General features: G+C 42.2%; 1 protein-coding gene across 3 annotated transcripts in view; it reads right to left on the bottom strand.

The window, feature by feature from the left end:
• The window catches only part of GPCPD1 (glycerophosphocholine phosphodiesterase 1), a 59327-nt gene extending 45140 nt beyond the window's left edge, over positions 1–14187 (bottom strand). The window contains exons 1-4 of one of the 3 annotated variants that reach the window (XM_064275802.1): positions 14084–14187; positions 7316–7392; positions 4713–4748; positions 1770–1866 (exon numbers count right to left, since the gene is read on the bottom strand). In XM_064275802.1, coding sequence (XP_064131872.1) covers positions 1770–1866; positions 4713–4748; positions 7316–7364 — 182 coding nt within the window. In that variant the 5' untranslated portion in view covers positions 7365–7392; positions 14084–14187. Of the gene's footprint in view, positions 1–1769; positions 1867–4040; positions 4066–4712; positions 4749–7315; positions 7393–14083 lie in introns of those variants that run through there. The other 2 variants (XM_064275803.1, XM_064275804.1) reach the window with 2 other exon arrangements.
• Positions 14188–18864: the final 4677 nt, after the last annotated feature.

The raw sequence follows: 18864 nt of genomic DNA, 5'->3' as shown, positions 1-18864 counted from the left end.
AATAGCAGTTCGACCAGGCTGGCTGAAATAGACTTAAAGAAAAGTGACAGGGCAGCTCAAGAGTTCAGAGCAGAAGTGTGTTATAGGGACAAGTTCAGAAAGACATGAAGTTTCACTTTGGATGAGAATGGCTGGTCTGAAAAATCAAGTAATAAACAACCACTTGAGGGGAATAAACAACTCATCCCTCTGTGAAAGACCAGTAAAGAGCATCATACCCCAATAACAATTATCAATAGAACCTTACTTATAAAGCAGCTAAGAATTGACTAAGAAAATGTGTTACACTAATAACAAATAGGAAAAAGGGTATTTTATTTGGTTTTTTTTTTTTTTTTGGTCTTCTCTTTTTATATAAGAGAGGTCATACAATATTTGTCCTTTTGAGATTGTCTTATTTTGCACAGCATAATGTCTTCAAGTTCTACCCATACTGTAGCATGTATCAAGACTTGATTTTTCCTACCGGTGGAGTAGCATTCCCTTGTATGTATGTACCATGTTTTGTCTGTCCATTCACTTGCATGTATGTACCATGTTTTGTCTGTCCATTCATCTGCTGATGAGCATTTAGGTTGTTTCCACCTTTTGGCTATTGTGAATAGTGCTGCAATGAACGAACATTGGTGTACACATCTCTTTTTGAGTCTTTGTTTTCAAGTGTTTTGGGTATATACGTAGGAGTAGAATTGCTGGGTTGTATGGTAGTTCTACTTTTAGGTTTTTGAGGAACCACCACACTGTTTTCCACGGCTGTACAATTTTGCATTCCCACCAGCAATGGGTAAGAGTTCCAATTTTCCCTCATCCTCATCAACATTCGTTATTTTCTTTAAATCTTAGCCATCCTAAACTTGTTGCCGTCAAGTCGATTCCAATTCATAGCAATCCGGCAGACCAGAGTAGAGCTGCCCCATAGGGTTTCCAAGGAGCACCTGGTAGATTCGAACAGCTAACCTTTTGGTTAGCAGCCATAGCTCTTAACCGCTATGCCATCAGGGTTCCCTTAGCTATCCTAGTGGGAGTGCACTGGTACCTCATTGTAGTTTTGATTTGCAACTCTCTGATGGCTAATGACGCTGAGCATATTTTCATGTGTTTGGTGGCCATCTGAATGTCCTCTTTGGTGAAATATCTATTCAAGTCCTTTGACTATTTTACGACTTGGATCTTTTTATTTTTGTTATTAAGTTGTCAAAGTTTTATATATATTTTGGTTATAAGATTCTTGTCAGATACACGGTTTCTAAAGATATTTTCCTAGTCCATAGCTTGTCTTTTCACTTTTTTGGTGAAGTCTTTTGACTCAGCACTTAACTGCCATGCCACCAGGGCTCCTTAGTATGTGTTTTACTCTTGTTACTTTTAATTAAACCATTACTTCAAGAAAATAATTTTATAGGCTGAAACAAAAAATAATTAGATCTTTTATCAAGAACATGCAATGAGAAGGCAAAAAACCTGAACTTTGTTTTTTTTTTTAAATAAAAAATAGCAATATAAGACTTATTTAGAAACATGCTGATAAATACCAAAATAGGCAGCCAGGAAGGAGAAGTGCTGGTTTGACAGACGGTAACCAAGGAGCAGAAGAGCCTGAGTTTTCACAACAAATTTTACAAAAACTCTTTCACTCTTTAAATTGCGCACATGGTAACTTTGACAAGTTAAAACTAAAAAAAAAAAAAAAACCCAAGGTATTTGAGAAGTCTCTAAATTTATAATCTGGGTGTCACAGTCATTCTGTAACTCAGCATCTCCATGCTCACCTTTCACCTGTCTCGTTCTCTGGGAGAAGAGCCACAGCATTTTGAGGACTCCAATTTCCCAAAGCATCGCAGCTTCCGCATATTGCAAAAACTTCTCCTGAGGAAACAGAACAAGCAGTTACTGTGGAATAAGTAGGAACAGTTCCAATTTTAGTTTTAGGAAGCAAGAAAACAGCAGTAAATTGTACTAGTTCAACCAGATGAGAAGTTTCCTTTACCAAAGAGGGACCAGCCTCACTGGAGTGCTGCTGTGTGCCCAGGTACCACACTAGCACCTGGGCATTAACACAGCGACACAGAGCTGAGGCCAGAGAAAGGGAGGAGGGCATCTGTTTAACTATTTATTGAGCCACTATCAAGCACATATTGTTGGGCACCAAGAACACAAAGTGACCAAAGCACTGTTCCTGACTTTAAATTGGCTTCCAATTGAAAAAGCAAAGACTAAATGCAGAGAAGTATTCTAGAGAAACATTAACCAATATTTTCCAGGAACTCAAGCAGTTTATTAATAAGCTGAATATCAAGAAAATTATCAATGGCACAGCAGCAATGTAACAAAAAACCTCAAACCAAAGTCAGATATAGTGGAAAATTTAGTTTTCCTCATTCAAAAAATGACTATCATTTCATCTGAATACTTCTCAGCAGTAGATCTTAAAAACCAAGCTTGGGGTTTATGATTAAGTTTATATAAAAAATTTGGTCTTTATCATTAGTTCCTGAGAGATAAACTGGAATATCCCCAGTGATTAAATTGGCTTTGTTATCTCTAAGGGCTCCAGAATGAACATACTGTATAGGTTATGCTAATGAGGTGACTCAGGTGGGGGCTGGCCAGGCCAGAAAGACTCAGAGCATATCAGCTGACCTTAGGCTGAGGAAGCATGATTCGATCAATCCTGCCTATGTAATAAGGAAGGAGCCCTGACGGCGCAGTGGTTAAGCACTTGGCTGCTAACTGAAAGGTCAGTAGTTTGAATCCACCAGCCTACGAGCGATTCACAGCGCTGCTATAGGACAGAGTAGAACTGCCCCATAGGGTTTCCAAGGTTGTAATCTTCACGGGAGCAGACTGCCACATTTTTCTACCACAGAGGGGTTGGTGGGTTCAAACTGTCCACCTTTTGGTTTGTAGCTGAGCACTTAACCACTGCACCACCAGGGCTGTAACATGTAATGAGACCCCACTAAAGTCTCTGGACACAGAGGTTCCATGGGCTTCCTGGTTGGTGATAGACATGGATGCACATGGAGGGCAACATATCCTTTTTGGGACATAGACGCTCTGTTGGGAACCTTCCCAGACCTCGCCGTATGGGTCTCCTCATTTAAACCCTTTTTACTATAATAAAACTATAGTCCTAAGTACAGCACTTTCCTGAGTTCTGTGAGCCATTCTAGTGAATTACCAAAGCCAAGGAAGTTGTGGGAGCCAGCAGGTCAGAAGTGAGTGGGGCCCTGGGAACCCCTGAGGCTTATGGCTGACTTCTTAAGGGAGTAGTAGGACACCCCCAAATTTGTACCCAGCAGGTCAGAAGTGACAGTGTTATGGGGCCTTCAAGCTTGCGGCTAGTGCCTGAAGTCTCGCGCAGACTCAGCAGTCTGAAGGACTGTGCCCTTTAACTTGAGATCTAATCTAGCTCAAGCAGTTAGGATCAGAGGAAGACGTCTGCATGTGTAATTGGGAACAGAATGAAACAGATATGAATTGGAACTGAACTGAATTGAATAGATAGACTGCATTGATTTCCCTTACACCAACATATAGCTACCACCTACACATGTTAAGTTTTGTATATTTAACAGATCTACAACTTCTTGGATATAGGTATGCAGAAGTCTTTGACTTATACGATGACACACTCAGAATTCATATAATCAAAATTCAAAAAGAAAAAGATAATGAATTGAGGCCAATTACAAAACATAAGATGAACACTTCCACACTCTGAGTGCGGCTTGGCTTTCAAGCTTTGGGTACTGCTCTACTAAGACTAGAATTGTATGAGCATTTTATAAGCCCAGGCCATCTAAAACTTAACTCAAAATATGCTATTATTCAGAATTTTTCAGAGGTCTCATTACATGTATGTGAAACATAAGATAGTTAAATATAGAGATTTCACATCAAAATATTCACCAATCCATTAATGTAACCAGATTTTTTTTTCCTGGTAATTAACTTAGGCTAATTAATTATTTAGATAATCATTTCTGATTAAAGGAAAAAAAAAAGAGAGAGAGAGAGAATGGAGCTAAATACCAAACCTATTGCCATCAAGTCGACTCTGACTCCCAGAGACCCTCCAGGACAGAGCAGAGCTGCCCCACAGGGCTTCCAAGGCTGTAATCTCTATGAAAGCAGGCTGCCACATCTTTCTCCCACGGAGAGGCTGGTGGGTTTGAACAGCCAACCTTTGGGTTAGTAGCTGAGCACTTAACCACTGTTAAGTACAAAGCACAAATATTCATTTCCAAGACTGTGTATGTTGCTATTCAATAGTCTCAGGCTCCTAGCTCCCAAAGTACCCATACCCATCGCCGTTACCTCAATTCTCACTCATAGCAGCCCCATAGGACGGGGAGAACTGCCCCATAGAGTTCCCAAGGCTGTAATCTCTAGAGGCAGATTGCCACATCTTTCTCCCGAGGAGCAGCTGATAGGTTTGAACCACCGACCCTTCAGTTAGCAGGTGAATGCTTAACCACTGCGCCACCAGGGCTCTCTTCCCAAAGTACACATCATCATACAGTCACTAATTTGGGCCGATTACACTTCCATCTCAAAGCAGAATCTCACTAGAATGTTTTCATGGAGTCATTATTACTCGTTCCCACACAAACAGGAGGCTACTGGAAAAAGTGAAACTTGGGGGTCGGTGGCCCACTGTGCTACTACAGGTGTTCCCACATTTTACCAACTCCCGTCTGCTATGTTACTTTGTCTTTTGCTGATTTCCTCGGAATTCGGTTTCTCTGAGGAAAAAAGAAAACATTGTTTTTGTTTACTAGGACAGATTTTCTTCAATTGGCCCTCACTTATAGGAAAGTATGAAGACTAGGGTACTAACTTAAAAATGTGCAACCAGCATCCTCACATACTCTTTTTTTTTTTTTAATGCACTTTTTTTTCCTTTTTTAGAGCAGTTTTAGGTTTACAGGAAAACTGTCCAGAAAGTAAAGTTCTCATACGCCCCTCTCCTCCTCAGATACCCTGTTATGAATCAAATTGTGTCCCCTGCAAAATATGAGTTGGAATCCTGACCCCTATACCTGTGGATGTAATCCCATTTGGAAATGGGCTTTGTCATGTTAATGAGGCCATTTCAGCCTTAAACCTATTTGCTTTTTAGATATGAAAAGAGCACATTAGGCACAGAGAAGGAAGCAGGAAAGGAGGGGAAGATTCATGCCCCCTGGAGATCACCAAGAAATCAAGGAACACCAGGTTTACAAAACTGAAAGACATCTTCCCTAGAGCCAGGGCCCTGATTTGTGACTTTTGGCCTCCTAAACTGTGAGAAAATAAATTTCTGTTCTTTAAAACCACCCACTTGTGTTTCTGTCACAGCAGCACCGGCAAACTAAGACACACTCCTTTCTGCCATCATCAACACTTGCATTAGTGTGGAACATATTCTTTTTCTTTCCTTCCACCTCTCCCCTCAATGGCTCCCACTTCACCCCTCTGTTCCACTCTCTTCCCACATTCAGCAGACAGCAATTCCTCTAGCCACTATAAGGAAACTAAGATGACAGTGGATGAGGGGAAAGCCTCTCCAACGTCCCGTCCCTGTCCCTCTACCTCTTCTTTCCCACCTACAGATTCATCTACATTCACATCCACCATTATCTCCTTCCCTCTAGTCTCTGAAAACAAGTGTCTGCCCTCACCAAGCTGACCCTTCTGTGGCCAGCTCTGAGGTCAGTCCATTCACTGACACAGCCAGCTCCTTCTGGCTTAAACTGCCTGCCTACAACTCTGCAGTCTTCTCTCTGCAGAGGAGGCCACACGCTGGACAGAGGCAGGCATTTGACCCAAGGGAGCCAATCCACTGAGTGATTAGCAATCTTCAACCTGTAGAATCCTACCCAGAGATGGAGGTGTACCAAGCCGTCTAGGCTAAGAATTTGAACTTGGGCACTTGGAGATACACACACACACACACACACACACAACTGTGTTGGTTGCTAGAACAAAAACACTGGATATAGAATGAGTTAACTTGTTCACCCTTTGAATATATATCTGCTAAGTCCCTGCTCTGAGCCAGGCACCATGCTAGGTGTAAGAATTCAGCATAACAAGGCAAGGTCCTATTCTCATAGACTTTACAATCTGTCCACAAACAAAATTAGCCAGACAGTTCTATAAAAACCGTAAGAGATGCCACAAAGCAGTGCTAGGATCCTGAAGGAATTTCACAGGGACCCTAACCTAGCGGAAAGTGGGAGGCTCGTGTAGGGAAAGTTAAGGGTGGGTCCACAGATGTCGGCAAAGGGAACAGAATTTGAGAAGGGCCCACAGGAGGAAGAAAGGGGGGAAGGAATGCAGCAGATATGAGGAACAGAAAAGGATCAGCATAGCCAGGCAGAGTGGGTGGTGCAAATGGTTTGTACTTGGCTCCTAACTGAAAGGTTGGTGGTTTGAATTCACCCAGAGGCAACGCAAAAGATAGGCCTGGCGATTCGCTTCTGTAGGGTCACAGCCAAGACAACCCTGTGGAGGCAGTTTTACTCGGAAGCACATGAGGTCACCACGAATTGGAATCGACTTCACAGCAACAGGTTGTTTATAGCCAGAGTATATTAAACAAGAATGGACACGACCCAGGTACACGCCTTTTCATAGCAAATTCCTTTAACTTAATTATGAGGTTGTGAAAATGAGTTTTTAAATTCCCAGTACACACTAGTAAAGGTGAAAAGGTAATTACAGTAAAACCTAAGTGCTATGGCTGCTTAACAAAAGGTCGGCAGTTTGAATCCACCAGGCACTCCTTGGAAACCCTATGGGAGAGTTCTACTCTGTCCTAAAGTGTCGCTATGAGTCAGAATTGACGCAACAGCAATGGGTTTTTCTTTATCTTATACTAAAATTATTTCATGCTGTCTTAATAAACCCAAAAAACCAAACCCACTGCCGTCGAGTTGATTCCGACTCATAGCGACCCTATATAGGCAGCAAAAAATATAAGCAGCCAAGTCATATTAGCCAAAAAATTCACCAGCTTCTTGCACTAGCAAAAGTTCCCTCATTTTCCTGTACTTAAAAATCATAGCCAACCATCTTGTCCTATCCAAATTTAAACAAACTCATAGCTCTCTTGGAAAATACGAGAATTAAGAGGCTATTTGGGAAGATTTTTGTTTGTTTTTCCTTGAGTTTACCATGCTCTGAGCACATTTCTGACATTCAGGTAAGGCCTAAAGATATTGTCCCATAAAATTTAGGCCCACTTTTGTCTCTAGTAACAACTGTATATTTAAGATAATCTGGATAACAAAAATGCTAATTTTTTTAAAGTAAAATTTTACAGTACCTGGAAAAAGAGTTCCTCTTATTTCAAAGGTAACCTGAGAAGGTGTCATTCTGATGGTTTTGTTTTTGGATGTCGTGCTAGGAAGAAAAAAAAAATTGTCATTTACAGTATATGAAATTATGAGCTCTAAACATTTATCATCAAGAAACAAGCTAAAAAGAAAATGAATCTCAACTATGAGAAAAATATTAATTCCAGAGTCCTTATATATAAACTGACTGCATTACTTGAGAAGTACCCAGCAAGTTTTAGGATGTAATGTTACCAACCTACTTCTGTAAAAATGTGTAAACCAGAAATACCACAAAACAAAAAAAAGTCCATACTTTTTATTTTTAAGGAGTCAAGGTTCTCTAATCACATACTTTCTCTTCTGATAAGCAGCTATTCCAAATTCAACCTTCCCAACTAGGCTCATGTCATGAAGGAAAGAAAAACTATAGTTAGGAAAAAGCTTAACTCAAGAAAGAATTTCTACTTTAATAACAAGATATCAGTTGAAACAACTAAGAACTTAAGTACTGCCCACTGAAACAAACTAGCCATGTTTTGCAACAAGTTTGAGAATCTGCTTCTAAGATACAATGTTAAAGTTCTCTTCTCCACACAAATCACTCTTTTCAGACTTTCTCTTTTTTTAGCCATAGGACCACCATTACTCCAGTTCTACAATCTCAAGTCTAGAATCTTGACTCTACTGTCTATTACCAAGCTCTTTTGATTCTATCTAATTGATTGTATGCCCATATTTTTCTTTCTGAAGTTATCAACTGCATTCAAAGCCAAAAGTCTCCTACCTATATTTTGGCTTCTCTCTCTCTTCCCAGTAATACATTTTATGTCAATTAGAATATTCTTCCTCATGTCTCTGGCTTGGAATCACTTTGATTTACTTACAGAAGTCTAAACCCCTAAGTCTTTGAGATCCTTTACCACTCATCCCCATTTTCTCTCTAGCTAAATGTTCAATTCTTGTCTTTCCCAGTCAAAGGAATCTATTTGCCAACACCTAATTTAAGTACCTAAGGAAGACAGGAAATGGATAAAACAATACAATACCAATTCTCAAAAGATTATATAATTTACATAGACAAAGAACACATACTCCACAGAAGGGCACATCATATTCTATATAACATCTCCACACCAAAATCAAACCACTTGTTGTTAACTCCTGGTGACTCCTTGTGTTGCAGAGTAGAACTACTACTCCATAGGGTCTTCTAGGCTGTGACCTTTCAGAAACAGACTGCCAGCGTTGTCTTCTGAGGGGCCTCTGGGTGGATTCCAGAGGTTAGTAGTTGAGAGCTTAACTGTCTGTGCCATCCATAACTTCTCCAATTCCCCCCCCAAATTTTCCCACCCCAATCCACCAGTGTTCCTAAAAGAATTCCAATCATGTCTTGACTCTACATCATTTCCATAAATTCCCCCAGTTTAAATTTTGTTTATTTACATTTGTACATTACTTTATAAAGAATCCTAAAAAAAGCAAATCATTTTATTTTCCCTTTGCTCCCTCTCCTCCTCCCCCTAACACATGCAGAACTCTCCGATGGCCCTTTAATGAACACTGCTACTCACAGTTAACCACAAGTCCTAGCCAAGGGAGACAGATCAACCAACAGCAGTGGTTCTCAACTGGAGGCAACTCCCAACCTCCCCCCTTCAGGGGATGACTGGTAAGTCTGGAGACATTTTTGGTTGTCACACACTGGGGGTAATGCTACTGGCATCTAGTGGGTAGAGGCCAGGGATGCTGCATAACACCCTACGATGCACAGGAAGCCCTCCACAAATAATAATTCAGCTCTAACTGTCAATAGTGGTGAGGCTGAGCCACTTTGATCTACGATAGCGACCCCCAAGGGGACGGAGGGAACTGCTGTGAGGATCAAGAGAAATGTAACCTGGCACAGTGCCAGCCACTGGGTCCGAGTGCAACATTAGCTATAAATTATGCATCAACACATTTACATCAATAAAATGTAAATGTTAAATATACATTAAACAAGGCCATCCCTTAACACAGTTTCATGTTTACTTGTACCATTTCAGTTAGAAAACCCAAGACCATGTGCTGGAGAGAATCCAGTCCTTGATCAAACTAATTTCCAAGACACTTTAATCTACTTTCTGTGTCTAAGAGTAATCACGATCTAGAATTGGCAGACGTTCAACCATTTCAGGAGGTAACATGTGATCAAGAACCAATGGCGCTGAAGGAAGAAGTCCAAGCTACACTGAGGACACTGGTGAAAAACAAGGCTCCAGGAACTGATGGAATGCCAACGGAGAGGTTTCAACAAATGGGTGCAATGCTGTAAAAGACACTGTCTATGGCCAACTGACTGGAAGAGATCCATCTTTGTGCCCATTCCAAAGAAAGGTGGTCCAACAGAATGTGGAAACCACTGAACAATAGCATTAATATCATATGCAAGCAAAATTTTGCTGAAGACAATTCAAAAATGATTGCAACAGTACGTGGACAGGGAACTGCCACAAAGTCAAGCCGAATTCAGAAGAGGATTCAGAACAAGGGATATCACTGTTGATGTCAGATGGATTTTGAGTGAAGGCAAAGAATGCCAGAAAAGATGTTTACCTGTGTTTTACTGACTATGCAAAGGCATAGGACTGTGTGAATCATAACAAATTGTGGATAACATTGTGAAGACTGGGAATTCCAGAACACTTAATTGTGCTCATGAGGAACCTGTACATGGACCAAGAGGCAGTCATTGGAGCAGAACAAGGTGATACTGCATGGCTTAAAATCAGGAAATGTGTGCATCAGGATTCTATCCTTTCACCATATCTATTCAATCTATATGCTGAGCAAATAATCTGAGAAGCTGGACTATGCGAAGAAGAGCAAGGCATCAGCATTGGAAGGAGACTAACAATCTGCAGATGACAAAATCTTGCTTGCTGAAAGTGAAGAGGACTTGAAGCACTTACTGATGAAGATCAAAGACCACAGCCTTCAGTATGGATTACACCTCAACATAAAGAAAACAAAAATCCTCACAACGGGATCAACAAGCAAAATCATGATAAATGGAGAAAAGATTGAAGTTGTCAAGGATTTCATTTTACTTGGATCCACAATCAACAGCCATGGAAGCAGCAGCCAAGAAATCAAACAACGTATTGCATTGGGCTCAAATATGATGATTGTGAGGATGGTGCAGAACTGGGCAGTGTTGCAATCTGTTGTACACAGGGTCACCTAGAGTCAGAACTGACTTGACCGCACCTAGCAGTAACATTTAAAGCACATACATCTAGCACATCCAGCAGTGCAAACCAAAAAACCCGCTGCCATCAAGTCGATTCTGAGTCACAGTGACTTTACAGGACAGAGTAGAACTGCCCCATAGAATTCCAAGGAGCAGCTGGTAGATTTGAACTGCTGACCTTTTGGTTAGCAGCTGAGTTCTTAACCACGGTACCCCCAGTGCTCTTATCTAAATCCAAAAATAGCTCTAGCCTGCTACTCCCTTCACTGACCTATAGTTATCTGAATATCTTAGTAGTTCTCTTTTAACATGGCGTCTGATAATTTGAGAACAAGAGTACAAATGTTTCCTTTTCTAATAGACAAAATGGTTCACAGAAGCACTGCAATCTTCCATTTAATTTCAAATATCTACATCACATCAAGAAAAAAATCTTAAGGCTAGCAAAAAAAAAAGCTTGACTTTGAAGTTGCTGAGTTAATTTTACAAGACAGCAAAAAGCACCATTATCCAGCAAAACTGCTAAATAACCAGTCTCAACCTATAACCTGTTCTTTAACCCAGGGTCTACTGCTGTAGTTCTCAACTACCTCACCCACAGAATTACGTAGTTGGTACTCAACTATTTGTTGATCAATTTAAAATAACTATTTTAATCAATTTTTAGGGAAATCAGGCGTAATTATTCCTATGTACTAAAATCATCAGCCGGTACAAAACTGTCTCTAGATTTCTACTGCATTAAGACAAATGGGAAACTTACCTAAACTTAATCTAATTGCAACGAAATCAACTAAAACTGAGCCTTTCATTCTTAAGGTTGTTTATCAAAGTGGCTGCAGTCACTTGGCTGTAAAAAGCTGCAGTAAACATACTATGCAAAGCTGTATAGGCAAACACAAAAACACCCCAAAACATATCCCCAAAATTCAACAAGGCATCATCTTCCACTTGGACTGCCAAAACCCAAATAATCTGGTTTAATTTTCAGCCCCCAAAACTTAATACCATTCCAAATATAAGTCTGGGGGAGGGGTGCTGTTCTCATGGCAGTTTACTGGATCATGGACCGAGGCCAAAATTCTGGTGCAGGATTGAAGCATACGATTTTGGCACCAAGCTACCACCAAAACAGTAGTGACAAAGTAAAATCCTACTCTGTTTTGTGACACAAAATTTACACAACCCCTACATTTTCCCCTCTGCCAAACGAGCAAAAAGCATGACAACCTGGAGTGGGGAGGTCTTCCAGATATACGTAAAATAAGAATATTTATGTGCCCAAGCTGACTGCACACATAGTTTAAACAACTCACCTATTACCTCAAGTATAGACTACACTTCTTGAGAGAGGTTTTTGGTTTTATTTTATGTAACCTCCATTTTGTGCTTCTTGAAGATAAAGATTAAGCAGCATTCTCACTGGAGACTGAGTATCATTTAACACTATTTTAAAGAGACTCAAGCAACTACCAAAAAATGACATTATAATTTACATTAAAAAATACTTCACAGTTTATACTACCTAGCAAAATAATTTTCACTCTATTATTTTTGTCAAAAAACAAAAAACTTTGCCAGCACATGGCCTTACTGGTTTACCAGCTTGGGGGAAGAAAGGGAGATTTAAGCAAACCAAGGGTACAGGAACATTTAGTAAAGAGCTCAATTGAAGTCAGTAGATATTTTTAGCTAAAGCAATTTTTTTTTTGACCAAAGAAAACAGCTCTCAGTTTTCCTTCAAAATTTTTCAAAGAAAAAAGCTGTTTCCAATTCTCCTTAGTATTTCCTAGAGCCCCAGAGATTTGATCCTCACAGCCAACTATCAAAAAGGAATATATGAGATGCCTACATTTCCCAGAGTTGATTTTCTTCTCATCTTGGTAAAGGTTAATTATGGCCCCATTATTCTGACCCCAGGACCCTAGGTGGCACACACTAGCCAAAAGGCTGGTGGTTAGAACCCACTCAGAGGCACCACAGAAGACAAGCCTGGCCATCTGCTTCTGAAAGGTCAGAGCCTTGAAAACGACTCTGCACCAATGGGGTCGCCATGAGACCGAATCGACAACAGGGTAACTAGCAATAAACAGTTCTGGTATATTTTAACCAAATTGTAAGCAAACATCAATGCATTTTTTAGTGAGACAGCCTTTCTACAGTAGATTTCGCTACGCCAACTTAATTCTTTCATCAACTTTCCACACAACGCAGCAAGACTGTTTCCAAATGTTTTCCATCCCATTTTTAGTTTGCTATTATGTTCACAGGGATCAGTTTTTTTCTTTAAGTTATACACAAAGATCTGATTCATCAACCTACATTTTGTACATATAAAATTTCACTGTCCTCTGCCGCCGTGAGATTTCTTTGTGGTCATTATTACCCTGAATCCAACCTCTGCTGATTCAAATTTTGTCTAGAATATTGGTTCTCATTATTTAAGTCAAGAACCAATTCAACTACATGTAATTTCACCTCAGTTGGCTTCATTTTGTGTGATTTGTATCAGGAATGTGACGAGGTGGAAACAAGGCTGCTAGCTTGTATTTACTTCTTGGCACACTCAAAATTGTCACACATGTTGCAAGATGGAGAAACATGAAAGGATAGAAGAGTGGGCAGAAGCTGGGCAGGAAACTGGGAGTTGGGAGAGAGAAGAGTTTGAACAAAACATCCTCAAGTCCGATTAGCCTGCTAGGTTCTCTCAGTTCCTCTATGCTGCTGCTGCTGCTCCATCAGACTTAAAGCCTGCTTCAAGGTCAATGAATTCCACAATTCACGACTGGGGTTGGCTTCCTTTAGAGCTGGGCAACGGGGTAAAAGGAAGGGACTGATGTCGCCTCCGAGTCTTTGTCCCAGAGGTCCTCAGAGCACTGTGAAGAGCTTCAGAAAAAGTAGGACTTCGGAGAGAAGGGGGCAGCTGTCTGAGAATTGTATCGAGGGCACCGGAACCTTTCCCTAAAACAGTGAGCACTTGGGTTTCTTGCAGTAACTTAGTTACACAAGCATGTTCTAGACGACGCGCTTAGGCAATGTCAGAAAACCAGCAGCTGTCAAAGCGCTGTGACTTCCTCAGGGATAACTCGAGGTAGAGGAAGTGGGCGAGCGCAATGCTCTGGGGACGGGGCACCCGGAGGGGTCTCCCTGCCTTCTTGGTTTCTGTGCTTCTTGCTCCTGATATGCCCGTGGTGGTCCCGTCCTCCATGCCTATCTGCCTGAAGTATTTCCCCTGTTTACAGATAACCGCGCGCCAGGCGGTGCCGCGGAGCCCTGGCGGCAAACAATGAGCCGAGGACGTGCTCCCCAGCGGCTGCCGGGCGAACGTCTAGGCCGCGGTGTCCCCGCGGGCGGCCCCTGCCGGGCAGCTGATCCGCCGCCGCTCGCCCCCAGCGCCCGCTGCGCCCGCCCGCACGCCCGCTGCGCCCGCCCGCTGCGCCCGCCCGCTGCGCCCGCCCGCACGCCCGGGCCGCCCTGACAGCCGGTCGCCACGTGAGCCGCAGCCCGCCCTCCCGCCGCTCACCTGCCGGCTCCGCGGGTCCGCGGGTCCGCGGGTCCGCGCCTCCGCGCCGCCGCAGTGCCCGACAGCGAGGGCTGCGAGCCGAGGGGCCGAGGTACCGGCGCCCGCCGTCCCGCCTCGCCAGCGCTCCCCCAGGCGGCCCGCGGCGGCGCCGAGCGACAGGAAGCGGCTCCGCTCAAAACCGGTTTCAGCTGCTCCAGACCAAACCGCCAGGCCACCCGGCGGGGCGGGGCCGACGGGCGGGAGGGGCGGGGCCGACGGGCGGGAGGGGCGGAGCCGACGGGCGGGAGGGGCGGGGCCGACGTCACGCCCGGCGCGGTGCCGGCCAATCGGCGGCCGCGCGTGGGGAGGGCGGGCCCGCGCGTTCCTGGAAAGGCCGGAGGCGCGGCGGGGCGTCTGCAGCATCCTGCCTCCCGCTGTCTGGAGGAGCCGGCTGGAGCTGTCAGCGGCGCCCGCGCGGAGGACGCCTGGCCGGGGTCGTAGAAGCAGACCTTGGTCTCCACAGTCGCCTGAGGGACAGCCACGTGTGGAGGCGGGAGCTGCGATCCTGAATTGCCGTTTTTCACGCTTGAAAACCAGGGAAATGAGCAGGACTTTGGGAAATTTTGGAGCCCTGGTGGCGCAGTGGTTGAGTTTGGCTGCTAACCAAAAGGTTAGCAGTTCGAATCCACCACTATACGGCAGGTCTACTCTGTCCCATAGGGTCGCTATGAGTTTGCATCGACTCCACGACAACGGGTTGGTTTGGTTTTGGTGGCACACTGGTTAAGGGTTTGGCTACTAACCAAAAGGTCAGCGGTTGGAATTCACTCGCCGCTCCTTGGAAATTATGGGGTAGTCTGCTCTGTCCTATAGAGTCATTATGAGTCGGAACCGACTCGAAGCAACGGGCTTGGTTTTGGGGCAGCGGAAATTTTAGGAAACATTCTTCCGTTACAAAACTAGCAAGCACCCTTAGACCAGTCTTTAAAGTTTAAAACCAGAATTGGGTGACCGAAGACGGTGGAGAGGTTATAAGCTTTGCCACTCAAAGTATGGTCTGCAGGCCAGCGGCTTCCCCTGGGAGCTAGCTGAAAATGCAGAATCTCAGCCCATCCTAGACCTGCCCAATCAAAATGCATTTAACAAGATCCCCAGGTGATATGTATGCCACTTTAAGTTTGAAGGAATAGGATTAGAGGAAAAAGACTCTTCTGCAGAAGTTAAAGTCCCTTCTTTATTTTCTGAAAAGTGGGTCCTATCTCTGCCTCCCCAAAATGCAGATTGTTCTTTCATGGACCTGAGAAACTTAACATTTACCACTTACCTGACTTAATTGTTACCTTCCCAGCACCAGGTATTTCTGGTTGACTTCTAATAAAATTATGTTATCAAAAGCTTCATCTAAGGCAGATGAAATGATGAAAATTTTTTAAAAACTAAAAAAAAAAAAAACCTTCAGGGTGTTGAAGTACCCTTAGAATAATTGCTCTCGTTGCAAATGGGTTCAAATTGGCCTATTGAACAGGATTAGATGGGCTCTAGCTTTAGACAGAGCTTCTAGTCTTATAAATCGGGTTGTTCACATTTGATATTTGAGCTTGGTATACATTCTAGGGCATCCCTGACAATGCCATCCACGCAATTAATAAATAGTTAAGCGTCTGTTCTGTTGTAGGCACAGGATGCAATGGTTTTATTGATGGCACTCATTTTAACCCCAAATTCCTTAAAGAATTTAGATTTCCTTGTAAGTATCCACCATTATCTGTTAAATCTGCTGTTGTTGATTTCATTCCTCTGCTGGTAGTCATACTTCGGTGAAGAATTTCTACCATAATAGTTTGCTTCCTTTAAATGCTTATAATAGATCTTTATTGTCCTGTAACCACCACTTATTCGAGCAATGATTTGCCTAGCGTTTATAATTCAAGTAAATGGACCTAATCTATGGTCCTCCTTCCCTAAATCATATTGAAATGACAGAATAATTATACATATTCAAAAAGTGCCACCAATGGGCTAGAAACCGGGGAATTTCTAGAAGATATGAAACTAGACAGTAGCATTGTTGCTGTCAGCTGTTCCATCCCCTAACTCATAGCAACCCCGTGCACAATGGCATCAAATTGTTGTGATCCATAGGGTTTTCACTGACTGATTTTCAGAAGTAGATCCCCAGGCCATTCCTTCCTTGTCTGTTTAGTGTGGAAGCTCTGCAAAAACCTGTGCAGCATCACAGCAACACGAAAGCCTCCGCTGACAGGAGTAGTGGCTACGCTTAAGGTGTATGCATTGATTGGGAATTGAACAGGGTCTCTTACATGGAAGGTGAGAATGCTACCGCTGAACTATCAGTGATCACCCTGCCAGTAGCATTAACTCATTGCTGTTGAGTTGATTCTGATTCATAGAGACCCTGTTGGACAGAGTAGAACTGCCCCGTAGGGTTTCCAAGGAGGAAACCTTGGTGGATTTGAACTGCCGACCTCCTGGTCAGCAGCCAAGCTCTTTAAGCACTGTACTACCAGGGCTCCTGCCAGTAGCATTAGATGATTGGAAACATTATGAGAGCAGAGAAACCCTGGACCCACACAGGGGAAAGAGGGACCACTGGAGATGATCCCATCTTGTATACTTTTGCTTGAAAGCTCCTAGATAATATTTTAGATGATACCATGTTTGCCCTGTTCTGATTGGGAAATTGAAGTTAAATATAGACAATACATTCCTTCCTCCTGCCACTTCTGTGGAATATTGTTAACTTTTCAAAAGAATGGGTAATAAGATTAATTTACATCTCAGCTCATTGTTTCCAGAAGGGAAATTTAACATTCATTATCTTATTTAATTAAATAATAAAATATGTTACTTGTCCGAAATCAGATCAAATTTTATACAGTTTTTAGAAGTGGCAATAATAATAAGGAGCCCTGGAGGTATGATGGTTTAACATTTGGGTGCTAACCAAAAGGCTGGCAGTTTGAATCCACCAGCCACTCCTTGCAAACCCCCTGGGGCAGTTCTACTCTGGCCAGACATGAACTCGAATCTTACCCTTCTCTATCTGACATTTTTAATGTAAGTCTGTGGTCAAATTTTTGCTGCCAAGTATTGTGTTCTTTAAAGATCTGTCTGTATGGGATCAAATTGAGAACAGCAGCTCAGAAAATTAGGAATCTTAGGGGTTTATGTTAATGGGGGAGGAAAAACTCAAACGAAGGGTGTGAATGGTTGCACAACTCAAAGAATGTAATCAATGTCACTGAATTATACATGCAGAAATTGTTGAATTGGTATATGTTCTGCTGAGGTGAGATGTAAATTAACCTCATTGACCATTCTTTTGAAAAGTTACAATATTTCACAAGTGGCAGGAGGAAGGAATGTATTGTCTATATTTAACTTCAATTTTCCAATCAGAACAGGGTGAACATGGTATCATCTAAAATACTATCCAGCAGTTTTCAAGCAAAAGTGTACAAAAAGTGTAAATAAAATGAACTATAAAAATAAAATATATTGATGAATTTTATTCAAGATTTTATTTTCTTGGAAAAACTCCATTGCACCAATTTAATTTCTTAATCAATTTTTCTAGAAAGTATATTTAAGCTGTTGCTAATTTGTTTCATTTTTATTTCACTGAAATTTTCAATTAGAATTGATTTTTTCATATGCATTTTACCATAAAGAATTGCTTTATGTGGATATCAATTTTTGGTAACCAAATGTACCTTCTACCATTGTGAGTTTCCTTTTGTGGCATTATTTTGCAAATCTACATTTTGCCACAAAGAAGTGACTCTTCCACCATTTTTTAGTTAATAGCACATTTTACCTTGGCAGTTTTAGTTGTTATTATCTTTGTTTTGTGCTCATTCTTCTCTCAGAAATATTTATTATGTCTTGCATTGCATACAAGACTGATCTTTTCTACTTATTTTGTGACCAATCCATGCAGATATTGTGATTATTCTCAGATATTCCATAATTACCCTACTGTCTGAATTTTTTTAAGACTCAAAGCTAACAATTTGGTATGTGTCTTAGGCTGGGTTCTCTAGAGAATCAAAACCAATAAAGCATATAAATATATGTATAGAGAGAGATTTATATCAAGGAAATGGCTCACATGGTTGTAGACGCTGGAAGGTCCTAAGTCCATGGATCAGGCTTCCACTGATTCATGGAGCCGCAGGGGCTGGAGAACTCAAGATTGGTAGGTTGGAGAGCAGGGGTCTTGTTCACAGGCTGTGAAGATAAAATGAATCCCAAGATGGGCAGGCAAGACTGCAAGGAAGCTGCTAGCTCAAGTCATAAGAACTGGTGATCAGAGGAACAGGAACAGGATCTGCATGATCCAGAATGAGCAAAAGCCCCCAAGCCTTGCTAGAACGTCCGCTTGTATTCAGATGCAGGCCACATGCCTGAGGAAACTCCCTTTCAACTGACTAGCTACTCACAGCAGATCCCATCATGGGGGTGATCACATATCAAATCTCAACAGGGAAGTGATCACATTATACGACTGCCAAAACACTGAGAATCATGGCCCAGCCAAGCTGACACACAATCTTAACCATCACGGTATATTTATTCACCTCATTGATTTCTCTTCTTCTCAAAGATACTACCCATGACTTTCATTCCCTCTGCATAAGTACACAGATGGTTTTCCAAATAACAGTTAAAAAAAACAAATAAACCCATTGCTGTCGAGTCGATTGCGACTCATAACCACCCCATAAGGCAGAATAGAAGTGTCCCATAGGGTTTCCAAGGCTATAATCCGTACTGAAGAA

Source organism: Loxodonta africana, chromosome 24 (assembly GCF_030014295.1).
Source record: "Loxodonta africana isolate mLoxAfr1 chromosome 24, mLoxAfr1.hap2, whole genome shotgun sequence".
NCBI classification, from domain to species: domain Eukaryota; kingdom Metazoa; phylum Chordata; class Mammalia; order Proboscidea; family Elephantidae; genus Loxodonta; species Loxodonta africana.
This window is presented reverse-complemented; position numbering and strand designations above follow the sequence as displayed.